Source organism: Protomyctophum parallelum (genome assembly GCF_964188405.1).
Source record: "Protomyctophum parallelum genome assembly, chromosome: 20".
Taxonomy (NCBI): Eukaryota; Metazoa; Chordata; class Actinopteri; order Myctophiformes; family Myctophidae; genus Protomyctophum; species Protomyctophum parallelum.
The window spans coordinates 20,632,239-20,650,113 of record NC_139718.1 but is presented as its reverse complement, the minus strand read 5'-3'; the positions used below and the strand labels follow the sequence as shown (position 1 = coordinate 20,650,113).

At 45.6% G+C, this 17,875-nt stretch overlaps 1 protein-coding gene across 1 annotated transcript in view; it reads left to right on the top strand.

Moving 5' to 3' along the window:
• Nucleotides 1-17,875, top strand: part of qkia (QKI, KH domain containing, RNA binding a) — a gene marked incomplete at its 3' end in the record, with an annotated part of 83,483 nt that overhangs the window by 15,620 nt on the left and 49,988 nt on the right. Inside the window, 1 exon segment of the mRNA XM_083792636.1 lies at nt 11,652-11,794. Within this exon segment, the coding sequence (XP_083648762.1) occupies nt 11,652-11,794 (143 nt within the window).

The following is a 17,875-nucleotide window of genomic DNA, read 5'->3' as shown; positions in this document are numbered from 1 at the left end:
ACGCACATGCACAACCTTTCAGCTTGCATCCTGACTCTCCATCCTGTTATTCTCCTCCGTTCTTATCTCATATCCTCACATCTTGGTGTATTCACAACATGCATCCTGAGCTCCATTCTACATCGCATCCCCTACATTGTTTGGGCTTTGTGTGTGTGTGTGTGTGTGTGTGTGTGTGTGTGTGTGTGTGTGAGGGAGAGAGAGAGTGTGTGTGTGTGTGTGTGTGTGTGTGTGTGTGTGAGTAACTGTATGCCTGAAGCCATAGTGGGTAAAATGTTTCTTTGTGAGCGTCTCTACGGACACAGTGACTGTATAGTAAATGGGGTAAAGCAGAATAGCACAGCATAGCTCAGCACAGTATGGTTCAGGTCCCGCTTTTGTTTGGCTGCCTGATTCCAATGGCAGGTGAAGTCTGTGAAATGATTTCCCCCGAGATGGGAAGAAGAACCGACAATCTGTCTGCGCGCATGCATGTTTTCATGCTGCATGTGTGTCTGTGCACACCAAATAATCCACCAGTTTGGAGCAAGCCTGTCGGCAGCTCAGCATCCTTTTTCTTTCATTTTTTTTCTTTTTACTTTTTTTTTTACCCACACAGACACTAGCTTGAAATATGAGGTTCTCTCTCTCGCTCTCGCTCTCGCTCTCTCTATCTCTATCTCTATCTCTATCTCTATCTCTGTTAAATGACAATCGCTGTGCCTTCCAATTTAACGCTGCATATGCCTCTTTAGATGGCAGGAAAGCAGCAGTAAGATGGCCTATCGTTGCGTGGTGTTTTAGAGGGGTGTACTGTGGGCCTAAGTGTGCATTTGTGTGCCCACTTTATAACACACAATGGCTGTTTCAGCAGAGTGGGGCTATTATTGAGCGACTTCTAAAAGGTGAACTGAGGAAAGGGGAGCATTTTTCTTGAAGCTGTGTTTTTGGTTTTTAAATGGCTCTGTATTTGAATCTTGTTTGAATTTGTGCGAATAATAACTGTGAAAAACTGCTTCATCGAGCTGCTAAACTGCTTCTTTTAATGGATCCTATTAATAGATGTCTCAGATGTGCTGGTCTGTCCTTTTTTCTATTAGTGTCTGGATATATTTTTTTGCTCTGGCTTGCTTGTTTACCCCAGGGTGCCTCCGTGTAGCACGTGTGTGTGTGTGTGTGTGTGTGTGTGTGTGTGTGTGTTCACAAGGTTCACCCCGAGATCCTTCCTAAAGTCCCCGCACATGAAGAATAATGAACACTGACCCCCCGCGGCAACCATTAAGAGGAGGCCATTATGGCTCAGCATTGAGCCAGCACACCCTGCCAGTTTCACCTCACGCTATGGCAGACCCCACTGTGTGCGGGAAACTGGCACTCCCATGGCTCATTGAGCCGCTAGCGTGCCCCCCACTGGCGCACAGCCCCATAAAGCAGTTCCACATCATCAAATGTGATGATCCCGCTTTCTAATTTTAGGCTGAGGTCTTAATAGCTCTGCAGATACAATGTCGCAAACCCCTCACTGCTGCGCGTCGGGCAGGATCGTATAATGAGAGGAGGGGGTGTTACTGCAACTATGCAGAAACGGCAATTTATCATGTCTGTTTTTAGTTTTAGGGTACTTTGCTTTCTACTAGATGCAAATGTGGGTGATCCAATCTAGCCGTCGCTGCTGTTTTGATATTATCTATGAGAGGTGTTTCACTTTCTTAGCTTTGCTTTGGATTATGCCTAATCTAGGCATAATAATATAAATATCTAAACGGTTATTTGGTTTTCAGGGCCACTGTTGGTGCTGCAAGATTCTTGCAGCACGATTCTCACCGGGTTCTCATTTGTTCCATGGAAATAGTTGTCTTTAGTCTGTAGTTACTAGTTGCTGAACATTACTACATGTGGCTTTAAACGGACAACATCAAAGTGCATGACTTAAACCTCTCTTAATGTCTCTCTCTTGTAGCAAAAAAAATAAGAGTAACTAAAATGAATTGGACGGCCAACTAGTGCTGCACAATTCTTGTTCAAATTTAGAAATGAGATTGCATACGTGTCTGAATCTAGATCTCAATCCTTTTTCGATTATTGTGGAGCACTAGCTACTGTGGTGTTTTCGGACAGTATGAGTTCCGTGTGCGCAGTAAAATGTCCCAGGGCAATGGAACATGCCCTAACAGAGCCATCTTACGAGAGAACACAGTGCACGGCTTTGTTCCTCACCAGCCATCATTCGGCCACATTGCTCTCCCATTCCTGTTTTTTCTGTTGTTGCCTTCTCTCTCATCCCTTGCTGTTCCTTTGTTACCCTGTCCACTATTTTCGGTTTGTGTTGCCTAATCACCACACTATCATGCTATGGCAGAGAGCAGCAGCCCCATGAAGCCATGTCCAATTTAGCACGTGCACGCAGTCGCTCGATGTGACACAGAGCCTCAGAAAACGCTGCATTCTGCGCTGTTGATGAGCGGCTCATCTCGATGGCTGTCAATATCTGCACCTGCTTTGTAGTCGTGGCATTCACCTGCACAGCAGAGAGGTTGGCATGCACTGTTGATGTGCTTAATTGACTGCAGCCACTCATCATCTCCCTGCGAGTCAAAGAGGCAACACAAAAGTGGTGAAATGATTCAGAAAATGCGAAGACAGGAGATTGATGGTTTATTCAACATATTCGTACGTGGCTCCACACAGTTGATGGATGGATGGATGGGTGGATGCTGCTTTGATGCTCACTCAGGTAATCTTTGTATACCCTTTGTATACCCTATCAGCCTGTCATCAGGTCAAAATGGTTGTGTTTACGAATTACGTTCGAGCTGGTTGGGGACGGGGTGTCAATTCATTATAGATGGGAAGATGTATGGATTGATAGGCGTTCAGGTAGTCTTTGTTCGCTCCTATCAGCCTGTCATCGGTCTGAATGCAGAGGTGTTCTGAGAGGAGGAGGAGTAGTGCTATTTCCTGCTTGTTTCCTGACGTATGTTCAGTAGATTCTCTTTTTCTCTGAGGCGGTACTCTCTCCCTCCTCCCTCCTGGAGTGTTATTTCTGTGGGTTCTCTCAGGAGAGCCTCGCCTGTGAACACACACAGGCTCATTAGCTGTGTGTGTGTTTCTATGGTGTTTTTTTGTGTGTGTACAACTGTATGGACTTTTATTTGTGTCAGAGCAGAGGCCACACACATGTCAGTACAGTCTTTCAAGGTGATCTTTGCATATATTTATAGTGTGTGCGTGGGGGCAGTTTCATCGATCAGAGTGTGGAATGTGCTACACACGCACGTACACGTGGAACTCATATCCTCAGTCCCACATCAATTTGTGTGCTCTAGTGTTGGATCACTTCAAATGTGGTACTGTGTGTGTGTGTGTGTGTATATATGTATGTATATATATATACAGTGTGTATATATATATACACACACACACACACACACACACACACACACACACACACATTTCTTCTTCTTTTTTCATAGTGTGTTTGACGTGTGTGTACACCTTGTTACGGCAGTCGTTTATTGAGGCCTATCTTCTTAAAGACCTGAAGCTTTTTACCCAGACTACCTTGGGAGAATCCCACACACATGCAACGTAAATCTCTCCCCTCGGCTGGCAGTAAACTGCACCTTCATTTCTTTCTGCGACCGCTTCAGGACGCTCCGCCTGTATCGGGGCCAGCAATTAATATGCTAGGGTTGGTGAACTTGTGTGTGTGGCCTGTCACAATTTTTATTACATAATATCCTAATTATTTGCGTTTTTGAGAATGGAGTTTTTGAGTGCACACACACACACACACACACACACACTAATTTAATATGGCCTATTTTGGCCGTTCTACATTTTCTTTTTTTTATCATTGGTACCAGGCATTGTCAGTCATTTATTTGTATATTCTTATTAAACACAATTGAATCGTTAATCACAAGTATTTGTGTAATAATTAATTGTCAAGTAAAATTGTGTGTGGAATTATTAGGTTCTAAGATAAGTCGGCTGCTGAACTGACAGTAGGCCTATCGTACACTGCAGCCAGCAGGTTATTGATGATTCATTTTCTGGTGTAAAAATGTAATTTCATAATTATTTTCTTTAACGCTTATCTTTGGCCTATAATAATATGGACTGTAATGGCTTCTGTGATATTATTCTGGATTGATTGATGGGTTATATATTGTTTATATTAAATTGGGTGTAGTGATACAGTATATACATATATACAGCTTTCTTTGTTAAATAAAGCTATGTTAGGTTTATTGCTACATTGTGTTTGTTGAGTAACAGCGGTCTCCCAGCCCTTCAGTAAACAGAAAATGTAGTATTTACAGATCCAATCGGAGCGAACTCATACAGGATAAACGCGTAAAATTGGAAGTGATGAAACAGAAATCTAAATTGTGTACAAGTTCTGAAGCCACAACAGATAAAATATTTTTATTTAATATGATGGCATTTCGTTTTTTATATTTGATATATTAAAGCTATCTGCGAACAAACATTAAAGAGCAGGGTCATGTTTTTCTACAATGGCGAACAGTCCAATAAGCCTCGTCAGCTTTAGGGATGCTGGTTCAGTATGGGGAAAAGGAATTTCCCCTTAGAGACCATTGCAATATTGAAAAGGAATTCCAGTCCGGGTGTGCAACATTGACAGTAAGAGGAACGATCCCTTGTGTAGGGTGTGTTAAACAATTTTCAGAAATGAACAGTTTTGATTTTATTGCTGCTTGGTGTTTGCAGAACCAGAACATGTACCCCCATTCCGGGGAAGTCATTCGATGTGTCTGTGGATTGGAACTGCACAGCGCAGGGACATTTTAAGTCTAGTTTCTGGCACTGGATATCTGTAGTGGATGTTCAGTTGCCAAGCTTCACTTGTCCCCAAGGGTATAGAAATAACACATTTCAAGACGGAAGCACAGGCGATGTTCCTCCCCCCCCCCACCCCCATGTTCTTTTTATTTATTTTAAATAGTGCAGAAACATACAATATCATCTTTTGGAGTGCATGCTTTTTACAGCATGCTCATTAACAGCCATGTAAAATAAATGTGCATATGAACATCAAAGGACCCCGCATATAGGCGCTACTGTAGAAATCGACTGGGGTTGGTTGGGGTGGGGGAAAAAATAAGACGCAGACATAAGGAAGACAACTTTTATCCCCACCACCCCCTTGAAGAGCAAGAGAGACAGAAAAGAGGGATGGCTGTAAATTGTCGATAAGCCAGAGAAATGCATCCATTTTCATGGCTCACTCAACCCCAACGATACACACTGCACTTCCTGCCCCCTCCCTGCTTTTAAAGAAGTCTCTGCCTTTTCATATGCCTATGCTGCCAACTCCTCCCCACTGTTGAAGTGGAGTGTCGCTTTTGGATAAAGTCGTCTGTGGAATGAATAAAGGAGAGGCAGTGCATTAAAGCCCTAATCCTTTGCCCCCGCAATGGGTAGCTGGGCTTTGTGATAGCTAAAGTGCATGCCATCAAAGTGGAAAAGCTTGTACCTCGCTGGAATCTTGCCTTGCTTGCCACTGGCACATGGGGTGGGGGGTTGGGTAACGTATATGATGTGCTGCCTCCTCCCATCTGTTCCAAGTTCCAACCACACCCCTTATGTGTATATGTAGTTTTGATTGCAGACCATTGTAAATTGGACATGGCTCTTCTTTTTTGAACCATTGAACATCATGTTGGCTGGAGGTTTAATTGGTGGTGTGCTCAGTGGTAGGTATTATCGGCCTAATACCAGGCATCGCCAGGCATCTAAAGCTGCTTTGCTGTGGCAAGCTGATCACACCGCTTACTCACTGCTTACACGCACACACATGCACATTGCACAGGTCTGCATATTAAATGGCCTGGAGGACATTTTACATTGAGCTACAGGGTGAGGACAGAGCAGTTAAAGTGCCCCTATGGTGCAGGTCTATTTTAGTCTTCTAAATGGGCTACTTTCCATCCTCCTCTGGTGGGACGGGTCTAGTTGGCTGATCTCCGGTCCTAAACCTGATTACATTAGCTCCTTCCGGACCTTCATTTCACTCTCTCTTTCTCTCTGTGTCTCTCTCTCGCTGTATCTGTGTCTCTCTCTCCTCCTCTGTCATTGCGTTTCTCCTTTTTACCTTTCCTCCCCTGTCCTTGCCAAAAGTCCTAGTGCTGCAGTGTTTACAGTCATGCCCTCCAGTCCCTGCCTCCATCCATGTCCCCTGCCCTCCAGTCCCTGCCTCCATCTATGTCCCCTGCCCTCCAGTCCCTGCCTCCATCCATGTCCCCTGCCCTCCAGTCCCTGCCTCCATCCATGTCCCCTGCCCTCCAGTCCCTGCCTCCATCCATGTCCCCCGCCCTCCAGTCCCTGCCTCCATCCATGTCCCCTGCCCTCCAGTCCCTGCCTCCATCCATGTCCCCCGCCCTCCAGTCCCTGCCTCCATCCATGTCCCCCGCCCTCCAGTCCCTGCCTCCATCCATGTCCATCTATGTCCCCTGCCCTCCAGTCCTTGCTGCCTGCGGGTCCTATGCTCAGGTCTGGCTGTTCAGCCTGATCAAATCAGTGCAGGAGAAGAAGTGAACAGGGTTTGTCTGGGTATCATTAGATCATTCATTATAGTGGCATGCATATTTACTAGAGAATATATAAAACTGATTCATACGTAACTATTATCAATTTACCATATTTGCCCAGATATTTATCATAATGAGCCAATGTTCATATGTAACGACGTGCCTAAAATGGAGACGCCAGCGCAAATAAAAAGCTTTCCTATATCCCCCTGTGCTGTGTTCACACAGAGGTAGTCTGTCAAAGATCAGTCACATAAGAGTGGATACATGTATCACAATGTATTTATTTTTTCTTTCCTTATCCTCTCTCTCTCTCTCTTTTTCTTTTTTTTTTAATTATTTTTCTCTTTATTATCATTCCCTCCAGTCGAGGCCTAGTTTTCCTGCGGAGCACCCAGGGCCATTGGGGGAGGGGACAGGGGTCATGCGTATAGGTGAAAGTCTGATCTCACACCACTGGGCTGCTGCCAAGCGGGCCGGCTTGAAGCCACCGGCAGGGGGTAGGAGACACATTCATATGAGTGTGTGGGAGAGAGAGAGAGAGGAAGAGAGGGGGATTCGAGGTCAAGGGTGCACCGGGGTGAATGCTTTCATGGCTTCTACTTGTTCATGGTAAAAAGGCATTGTACAATGCCTTTATTTATTTATTTTTTGGCTGAAGGTCTGTGTTCTATTCTCGCCCTGAAAGAACATTGATATGTAAATGAAGCTGGATAGTTTCATAGTGTTTCCAGGAGTATTGCATAGAATAAGTGTGATACACTATTTGAAGTATATATGTACGGTAGTGGTTAATGATGAGGCTCGTACAGACTCGTACACGCATCCCAGGTTAACTCCTTTGGCTTCCAGCAATGTGCTCTGCTTCTTTCCATTCTTGCTGTGAAAGTGAAAGAAAGGCCTTCCACCCTCACTCAGTCGCATAGAGCGTTTACGTTTACTCATGCCGACAGCCGCCCCGCCCCGCTGTCTCTCCCATATTCTTCTCGCCTTAAACCACTCTTCTCTCCATCCTTATTCCCCTTGTTCCTCTCCCTCTCATCCCCTCCTCTTGCTGCGCACCCCGTAAACGTAGTTTCTTGCATTGAGGAGAAATCTCCCCTTTTATGGGAGCTTACACATGGCAAATGTGGGCTCCATGGACATGGACTGTGACATTTTTCTCTCCGCTGCAGATTGGAGAAGAAAAGGGCAAAGCTAGAGAGAAAGAAAATAGAAAGCGATGGTGTATGGGCATTGGAGAGGGAGGGCAATATGAAGCAAAAAGTGCTTGACACTTTTCTTTTTAAAGCACCTTTACTTTCTTGCGCTCTTTTAGTTTTTGTCCGTTTCTTTTCTATCCCTTCCATTCTGTCCTCTGGTCACTCCTCAAGGTCAAGGTTTGTTTCTCCCTGCTTGTTGTCTGGATAAAGAGAGCTGAATAGAGACACTATCGTGTGTGTGTGTGTGTGTGTGTGTGTGTGTGTGGGGGGGCGAACTTCAGTTTGCAGAGTCAGGTCCTTGGTGACACTTTAGCACTGAGCTGAGAGATGTCTGAGGGGGGAATGACAGGGGATCTGTTACAGCCCTCCCCACCCTCATATAACCTCATTACACACACACACACACACACACACACACACACACACACACAGCGAATGACAACGTTGTGCCATAATGTCCTATGTGCAGGCTAATGCCAGAGTTGAAGGACAGCTCTGCTTGCTTCAGTTCATTTCCTGCTCTTCTCTCCTCCACTCCTCTCTCCTCTGAGACGGCAGTCCTCACACTCCCTCCCTTTCATTTCAAATCACAGCATTCCTTCTTTTGTTTACTTTTTGTCCCCCCGTCTTCTTGTCGTTGCCAGGTCTAGACAAATGCCTTTGTCGGCTGCGCGAGGCAGAGGGTAATTTTCAGGTACGCTCGGGCGGTGCTTCAGAAAAGACCCGCGTGTGGAATTCCAAAATTAGAGGTTGTCAAATGTCGCACGTCTCCGCTGATGGCCCAGCACGGCCCCCTTATGTTAATGTGGCATTTCGGCAGGAGGAAATAGAATTCCAAAAGGTTGGGTTTGGGAGGGGGGGGGGGACGTGGTGCAGGGGGAAATGTTGTCGATGGTTTGCACACATGTTTCCCTTTTTCATTCTGTCGTCATGAGTGATGAATGCTCCTGGTGGAGGTGGTGGGCCGTCTCGTTAGCCAGGTACAGCCACTTGACTTTCACACCGCTGGCTGTTTAATTCCATTCTAGCCATCATCAACAATGGTCCCGTCCCCCACGCACACATGCAAGCACGGTCGCACACACACACAGTCACACACACACACACACACACACACACACACACACACACACTTCTACAGGCACGCAGTAGCTTGTTTAATAAGGCTCTCACCGTTGTTTATTGATGTAGGCTGGAAGAGGCCCCCTCTATCCAGTTAGTTGCTGAGATTAATCAACGTGGCTCACAGTTGATCACTTTTGTTAGCTTGTTTGATTTTCAGGGTTTTATGTTGCGAACACGACAAAGCCATTTAGCTTATTTAATTTTGTTCCCTTTTTTTTCTTTTCTTTTCTTGGTTGGTTCGTGTGTTGTCCAGATCAGTGGATCTACACGCTCGCAACACGGGGCAAAGCGACGTGTTGTGAGCTTGTAGATCGGCTATTTTCACTATTTAAACATTTGTTTTATCATTTATGAAATTACTTTCAATTTACAGAATTTTGTTTTTAATTCACGAAAGTTTTTCTTTTTTTGTGAATGTTTTTAGAAAATGTTTTGAAATGGTAATAATTCAAAATAAAATGTAGGAAACAACCCATAAAAAGTGGCCCGTGACCCAACCTTGGGTCCCGATCCAGTGTCTGGGAACCAGTGGTCCAGTTCACATTCCCGGCTCGTGTCTTTGCTGCTTCCCTCCTCAGACGTTGGTAAGCAGACGTGAGTAAGTGGAGGATGTGGTCTGTGTTGTCACGGTGGGGGGGTCCTCCCACTGACCTTGGGCCTCTCCCGTTTCAGGGTGGAGGAGGAGGAGGAGTGGATTGTGGTCTCTGTAGACGGAGCAGTGAGCTAATGCGTTGAGGGGTCAGAATGGGAGTTGGCTCGAGGTTGGATCTCTCCCACCTTGTTTGTACGGTCAGATGTGTCCCAAAGGTGCTGCCCCCGCCACTGACCCACACAGCTGTTAGCCAGATGTGTGTGTGTGTGTGTGTGTGTGTGTGTGCGCGCGTTTGTTCATCAGTGTCAGAGACCCCATCGATCACGCCCCTGTCAATCCCATTATCAGGGGATTGTGAGCAAACATTTCTTCACTTCCAACGGGAAATTCCCCTCGTTTTTCTAAGGCTGTGGCTTGCTTCGGTATGGCTATATATATTTTTTTTTAAAGGTAGCAACAATTAGTTTTCCTAATTGAACAATTGCCTATTTTATTTTTGGAATCCCTTTAAAACCGGGAAAGAAGGCATCTGTCATTTTAGATTTTAGCATTGGCTATTGCACATCTGCTATTTTTGAAATCCTTTGAACATTTTTGAAGGTGTGAGAAACACTGTTTAGAAGGCATTTGTAGAATCGGCCTCAGGTGGTCTTAATGGGTTTTTCAGTCTCCTCCGCCATCCACCATCTTCACTTATTTAGAGGGTCCGGGGGGGTCCAAGTCGGGTCATACTGTGAGGTCGGGCCCAATATTTCTTTGGAAGAGTATGGTTGGTTTAAAAATGGAGTCACAGGGTTTCTGCAAGGCCCTACTGGTTTACCCCACACAGCGTATTGTCCCTGCTCCAGGCGGGCCATAGTCGGTCAGTTATTTCACCGTCAACACGTCTAAATGATCCTTGCTTTACTCTGTGCATTCTTAAGGCCCTTTCAGACGGGGAGTGACGGACGCACCTGGTAATTCATTTTCAATGAGAGGCTGAGTGCGTTTATTTTGGACGCACAGAGAAGTTGAGGGGCAATCGCAAGCGTGAAATTGTCGCATGAGTGCTTGCCCCTCACGAGCATCCCTGGAGCAGACCTGTCGCTGATACCGTCATCTCGGTGACAACAGCCTGCGTCATTGGCTCCCCGTCTGAAATGAACTTTATTATTCTTCCCATTGTTTTCTTCCCTATTGCATGCCTCCTGTCTGCCGATATACAGTATCTCCTGCTCAGCTCTAGAGATATTGTGTGTGCGACTGTGCGATGTGTTGGGTTTGTTGAACGTGGGAAGTGAGTCGGTGTGACCAATGTGTGTGTCCTGTGTTTAAAGGGTGTCACGGCTGCAGCCGTCGACCCTCATCACACCGCTACACACTCACACTGTGCAGCATGAATGAGCGCTTTGTCTTGCCAACCCCGCTGGACCACATTCCTCAGCTGTGTGTGTGTGTGTGTGGGAAAGAGACGGAGTGAAAAAGAGGGTGAAATTTGGATGTGCACGACTCAGGAGGGTTTTTTTTATGACTCCAACGGAAGTCTCCATTTCCAGAGACTGTGTGTATGAGAGAGAACCAATCCCTTTAGGTCCATTAGTTTTATCTGACAGGGGGATCAGATCTGAAGGCATATACCTCAGCATGAGCGATTCTCCTGCTCCCTCTCCTGTCCTGTCCTGCCCTAGCCACTCAAACAGACTGCTATATTAGTGAAGTCACCGGGGAAAAGAGCCCAGGCGTCTGGAGGTGGCCATAACCCCATGCCATATACACTAGAGTCTACTGAGTAGACCATATACACTAGAGTCTACTGAGTAGACCATATACACTAGAGTCTACTGAGTAGGCAAACCATATACACTAGAGTCTACTGAGTAGACAAACGGCAAAAAAAGAAGAAGCTACAAGTCATGTTTATCCCACTCAGCACATTAAGCCCTTCCTGTTTTTCAAATAGTTTCAAATATCGCTCCAATAAGTCATCTTTATTGCAGTGAATAAATAAAAATTCTCAAGGAATTGCGAGGCAATTGTCAGCGTTTCCTCAATATCCACTTTTGCGAGTCGAACCCTGTTAGCTTTCGCACAAATGGCAAATTTCTGAGAGGAATTCAATTTACACGTGCGGTCATGGACATGCGCTGCGCTCGTCATTATATATGCTGTTAAGTGTTAACCTGTACTGACCTTTGGCCCTTGGGTTTTGTGTTCCAGAGATCAACAGAGTACGTAAGGACATGTACAGTGACTCAGTAAACGGCCTGCAGGACAGACACCCCCTGGAACTGCCTGATGCCCATGGACCCATCATCCACCTGCAGGAGAAACTCTTTGTGCCTGTCAAAGAATACCCCGACGTAAGCGCGCACACACACACTCACACACACACTCACACACACACACACACACACACACACACACACACACACACACACACACACACACACACACACACACACACACACACACACACACTCAAGCATGTTTGTATTACTATACTTTGGCTATGTTGTTACGCAAAACCACCGCACAACTATGTGTAAATGGGGCACGAATTCAATTCCAAGATATTGGCTCTGAAAAGTATAGTAGCACACACACGCGCCGAGTCGATGAGTCAGGTTTTGTTCTCCATAAAATCTGTATTGGAGAGGGCAATGAGTAAGGCACATTTCATAATCTGTCTGCATCGACAAATCAATAGCGATGCTCTTCAAGTATTGGGCCATGGAACCTGATCACTCCCGTAGGCTGCCGAGGCCCCCAGGCAGTGGATCATCAATGTAATGATGGCTGCTGATGGTTCAGCAAACGTGTCGGTACTGAGCTCAGACACACTCACACTTCTCCCGGGCTCCCTGTCTTTTGCGCACACTCTTCCCCTACCTACACCCTTTTACCTGCTGTGTAGACACTGTAGACTCACACTCTTCCCCTACACCCTTTTACCTGCTGTGTAGACAATGTAGACTCACACTCTTCCCCTACACCCTTTTACCTGCTGTGTAGACAATGTAGACTCACAGGTCTGTCTCAGAATGCTTTGCTCTAAACTATTACAGTCCAAAGTCTTCAGGGCGGTGCTTGTCCTTCATATTGAGTCGGTGACATTATTGGTTTCCAATGCAGCAGTTTTTTTGCGACTGTACTCCTCGATGGCATCAACCATTGCATTTAGAGAAATCCCCGGGGCCCAACAGTTAAACACTTTTTTAATCCCTATTCAAGTGGACCACATTTGGATTTTGGATAGTTCAAAACCAAAATATGAATTGGGATCACTTTGATATCCGATCTGTGATCATAGAACTATCTCAGCAAACATTGTCAATAAGATATTGACATTTTCGGGTGGAAACCTAGTATGTCCCAAACCGTGCCTTTTACATAAACATTTTTTTTTTAAATAACTGATCTACAAGTTCACTCACATTAATTGGCGTAAACGTTAAAATATGGAGATAAGAAGTTACTATTGCCGACGATGGCAACGATATACAAGTTTGATTAATCAAATCATATATCTTCCAAAATCCAAATCCGATTCACTCGGGTGGGGATTAAAAGTTTTGAACTCTTTCAAATTCAGATTCAGAGGAAAAAAGGATTTAAAAACCCCATCTCAGATACACTGGTACATGCTTTCTTTCACATTGTTCTTTACCTCAGCCTTGCTTTAAAATGACGCTCACGTTCTTTACCAGGGGAGCAGTTGATAGACGCCACCAGGGACTCATTGTTTAGAGTGTTTCCCATTTCATATGCAATCTTTCTGATGCACTCAACACAGTGCGACCTGCTGTGACTGAGCACTGAGGGCTTTAACATCATGCTCAAGGACACTCAGACATGTATTTGTGTGTTTAAAAGATGAGCTTCAGCTGTCCTTTCAGTTGCTGGGGAATCAACATTAAGTGGATATGCTCCACAGTAATTTGATAGACACTCCTAAAGCCTGGTGAACATCTCGTACAAGAACCCTTTGAAGTAGTGAAGCACGACATAACCAGACTTAAAGCCATGACCTTACAGTTATTTCTCTCTCTCTCTCTCTTTCTCTCTCTCTATCTCTCCCTCCTTGCCATAAATGTCCGCTATGTTGTTTTTCTATTGATAGACTGTTTACTCAGGCCAGTGGACTCGTAGGATGTGTACCTAGTCGATAATATACGACCGCCGCATGGCTGTATCAGCAGTCCGGTCTAAATCTGGCCTGGCCAGAGGAGAAAACCCATGACCAGCTCAGCTGTTCACCGAAGGAGAGCGGTGCAGTGAAAACTACCTCCTCAATAAATATGTTATTATAATATATATTCCTAGTGTCGAAAATAGAAAGCTGGTTGGTGGAATGGCAAAGTCTAGACTATAGAGGGACCAGACGGATGGCACTGATTAAACAGATACACACACACACACACACACACACACACACACACACACACACACACACACAGGGTTTAGAAAGCGTGGCCAGGGTAGAGCTGTCAGCCAGACTGTAGAGATGAAGAAGGATGCGACACGAGGAGATACGAGGTTGTGAGGCTTATCCGGAGGGTGATGGTGAGATGTGTGCGTGAGAGAAACGGGTACACCGTCTTTGCCTTTGGTGAGGTATTGTTTTGTGTGTCCGGCGCCTTCTCGATGTTCGCTGGTGTTTTTCGTCTGTGGTTTGTGTAAGGTTGTGCCCGGGGTCACTCGACCTCCTTCGGTCGTTCCTGTCCTCGCGCTAATCCTATAGGTGGTCAGACACACGCGCACGGTCGCTCGCGCACACTCATGCATCTGGATGTGTCACCTCTCTAGCAGCAACATTTCTCTTCCTAATCCCAGCAGCCAGCAGAGAGGAGGATAGAGGGACAGGGGGCAGGGCAGAGCCCAGCCAGGCGTGAATTGCATTTTCCCCCTGACAGGGCTGATAAAGGGCACCCAGGCCCGGCCCGGCCCCAGGCCCGGCCAGACCCCCCCCCCCCACAGACAGACACACACACACACACACACACACACACACACACACACACACACACACACACACACAGCCCACACCAATACTTGTTCTTATAACCTCCCAGCTACAACTCCGAGGCAGTAATTGCCTAGTCTACTTTAGGCTTGTATTTCTGTAAAGTTGCTTATTTCTTTGGCAAGATCTGGCAACACTGCTGCAAGGCTTCCCAGATTGTGAGACCAATATGCTATTGATGAGAGCTAGCTCATTGCAGTTTCTCTAAAGGCAGATGCCAGATTTATTCCAACTGGAGTTGCATTTTATTTATTTTTTTATTCTGTTATTTTGACATTTTAACCTTTTTAACATGGAAAAGGCCTACCTTTATCTGTCTCGAAATACAGTTTGGCTTTTCGAAGGACATTTATTCATTTTTTACAACATTGGCTGCTGACGGTATAATCTCATCTCCAGTCTGTTCAGTCCCTAACCTTAAGCAGATCCTCTGGTAAAATATGAGTTCACCATTCCTGGAAGCTCGTAAAAGAATCGGATCATATTATACTCTGTCACATGCACTGTGTAGGCTAGCTAGCATGTGTGTGTTTGTGGACCCATTAAAACCTGAGGTCGATTCTACAAATGCCGCTGTCTAAATCCTAACCGTTTTCTGACTTATGTTGCTATATCAGTGGGTCTCAAACTTCTTCATGTCAAGGACCCCCAAAATTCTATGTATTTGGCCACCGACCCCCATCTCAAAATATTTTGATCCAGGGATCCTGAGAAGCAAAGATTCGAGTTAAAATAATTATATTCAAAGATTTGCACACACAAAAAAAAGTACATTGAATGTTGCGCAACAGACGCTCCCAGCCTGTGGAGCGATGTGATTGGTTTTGATATCAAATCTCCGTCCTTTTATTAATCTCCGTGCTGAGTGCTGGGCGTTACTATATGATAGGACGGAGAACTATGTTCATGCCGCTCGGGGTGTGAAGTGTTGTGTCATCCTGGGCTGACCCCGTGCTGTTGTGCTGCTCTGTGCTGCACCGTTCTCCAACACTGTAATGTCTTTATGAGCTGCCGGGCAAGCCACTAAATTAATTAGGCTACCCCCTGGTGGCCAAGATGAGTCAGTGACGGTCTGAAAACACTCAATGCAGGCATTGCAAGCACACACCGTACACAATTTACACGCACACACCATTGTGCCAATGTACACTAATGGTATAAATCACATGGTTTCTCGCTCTATATTACGCACACAAACCGCACACACGCACGCAGAAGCACTCAGTGTGGTCATTAAGTCCGTAACAGGAAAAAAGGGAAAGGCCAAATAGCATGGTTATATTTAGCCTTGTTGATTGAAAGCAGGGGAAATCTGAAGCAGGTCTTCATGGAATTACTGTGAGATGGAGTGGCTGTGTTGGCCATTATGTCGCAGGACACAGTCATGCTTGTGTGTGTGTGTGTGTGTGTGTGTAACTCAGGGATTGTATTTGCACTGCATGCTGGTAGCATGCAGTGGGCACGTAGATCAGTGGTTTTCAACATGTTTCATATCATGGCCCATTATTTATTCGGCATTTGGGGTCCATTTGGTTACCAACTTTCCATTATTTAGCTGGGGACCACCTGGAACTCTGTCAAGGACCACTGGTTGAGAACCACTGACTGACGTAGATGATGTATTTGTATGTGGATGCTGGTAGCATGCACATACTGTTCTAGATGCCAGCTAATACATTATTTTGTCGAGTCTCGAATAAGTCGTCTCATCTCAGGATTTATCAGAAAGAGAGGAAGGGATGTATGAGATGATGAGAGAAAAGCGTCTGCATGTCCCCAACCATTAACGGCAGAGGAGACTGTAATGATCATTATTAGTGTCATGTGTCAAGTGAACATGCTGGTGGGCTGTTGTTGTGCATGCACAATGCACATGCATCATGGCTGCACGCTTATGGCTAAAGTGATCACCCACATATTTTGTCTTGGTACTGTAATCGCAGACATTAATTGTTGGTAATGTGTTTATTGGCATCCTATGCCTAAATAATGGCCTCTGTGATTTTTCTTGAAGCTGATGGATTGGCCAATGGGCATGTTCTGGTTATTAACCCCTTGTGTAACAGTTAAGAGACAAAGGCAAGGCGACCAAATTCAATCAAGATTGTCCACGATGTCTGGGAATCTGAAAGTCCCTCAGCGGTCCTAGTTTTGTGTTCTTGGCATTGTTGACGTTGCCAATGGAAATATGTCTATTCATTTTGTCCTCTCCTCACTTTGGAGCACCTGCCATTTTTGTTTTCACCTAGTAATGAATCTGTCTGTCTCTCTCTGTCTCGCTCTCTGTCTCTTCTCTCCCCCTCTCCCTCTCCCCCTCTTCTCTCCCCCTCTCCCTCTCCCCCTCTTCTCTCCCCCTCTCCCTCTCCCCCTCTTCTCTCCCCCTCTCCCTCTCAGATAATTAGATTGTCTTGGTGCCTGGCTGCAGTGCAGCATGTCAATTCCACCAAAATAACTTGTCTTGCCAGCACACTCCTGCTCTAATTCCCTTAACTGTGTCTGTACGTGTGTGCGTGTGTCTGTAAGTACGTACATACGTGTGTGTGTGTGTGGCTTCATCCTTTCCCCGTCTATGGCTGCATGCGTGTCTGAGACGAGTACTCATTCTGTGCATGGTGGGATGTGTGCAACTGTGCACGTGTCTGCATATGCACCTCTATAGTGTGTGTCTGTGCTGTGTACCCTTTTCTGCGTGCATAAACATGTGTGTGTTTGTGCATGTATGCGTGCATACAGCCATGTCACCAATGTGCAGAGCACCATGACGTGTCACCGTGGTGACTGCGTCCTGACTGACAGCAGAGTGGCGGGCCATCTGATAACTTCCATCTTCAATTAAACCCTATCTGTAGCTAGCGCTCTCTCTGTGTCACACACACACACACACACACACACACACACACACACACACACACACACACACAAATGCTCTGATAGGCTGCTAGTGTCATTGCCGTTTGACCTTCAGGTGTCGTCTGCTAAGGCATTTTGATATGTGTGTCGCCATCTATTTACAATTTAGCCATTTAGCAGATGCTCTTATCCAGAGTGAATTACAAAGTGCAAGATCAGAACAGCATGAATCCTAGTCAGCCAACAATGGGGAAAGCTGTCACGTAAATGGAGTGCAAAGAAAACAATTAAGTGTTACAAAGTAACAAGGACACCAGGTTAGCTATAGCATCTGTCTAAACGGCACACTATCTAAACAAACGTAACACATTTGGCATCGGAAGAGGAGGAAACGACACACGTCTGTATAAATAGAGTGCATAGCATATGGGTCAACAAGTTAACAACATAGGCCTCTGTCTAGCGTCTATGTAAATAAGCAACAAGTATAGGCCTACCGATGCAAGGCAATAAGGAATGCTAGGGGTTGAGCCTGTGACAGAAATGACTCGTGTATTTTGTTTGTTCT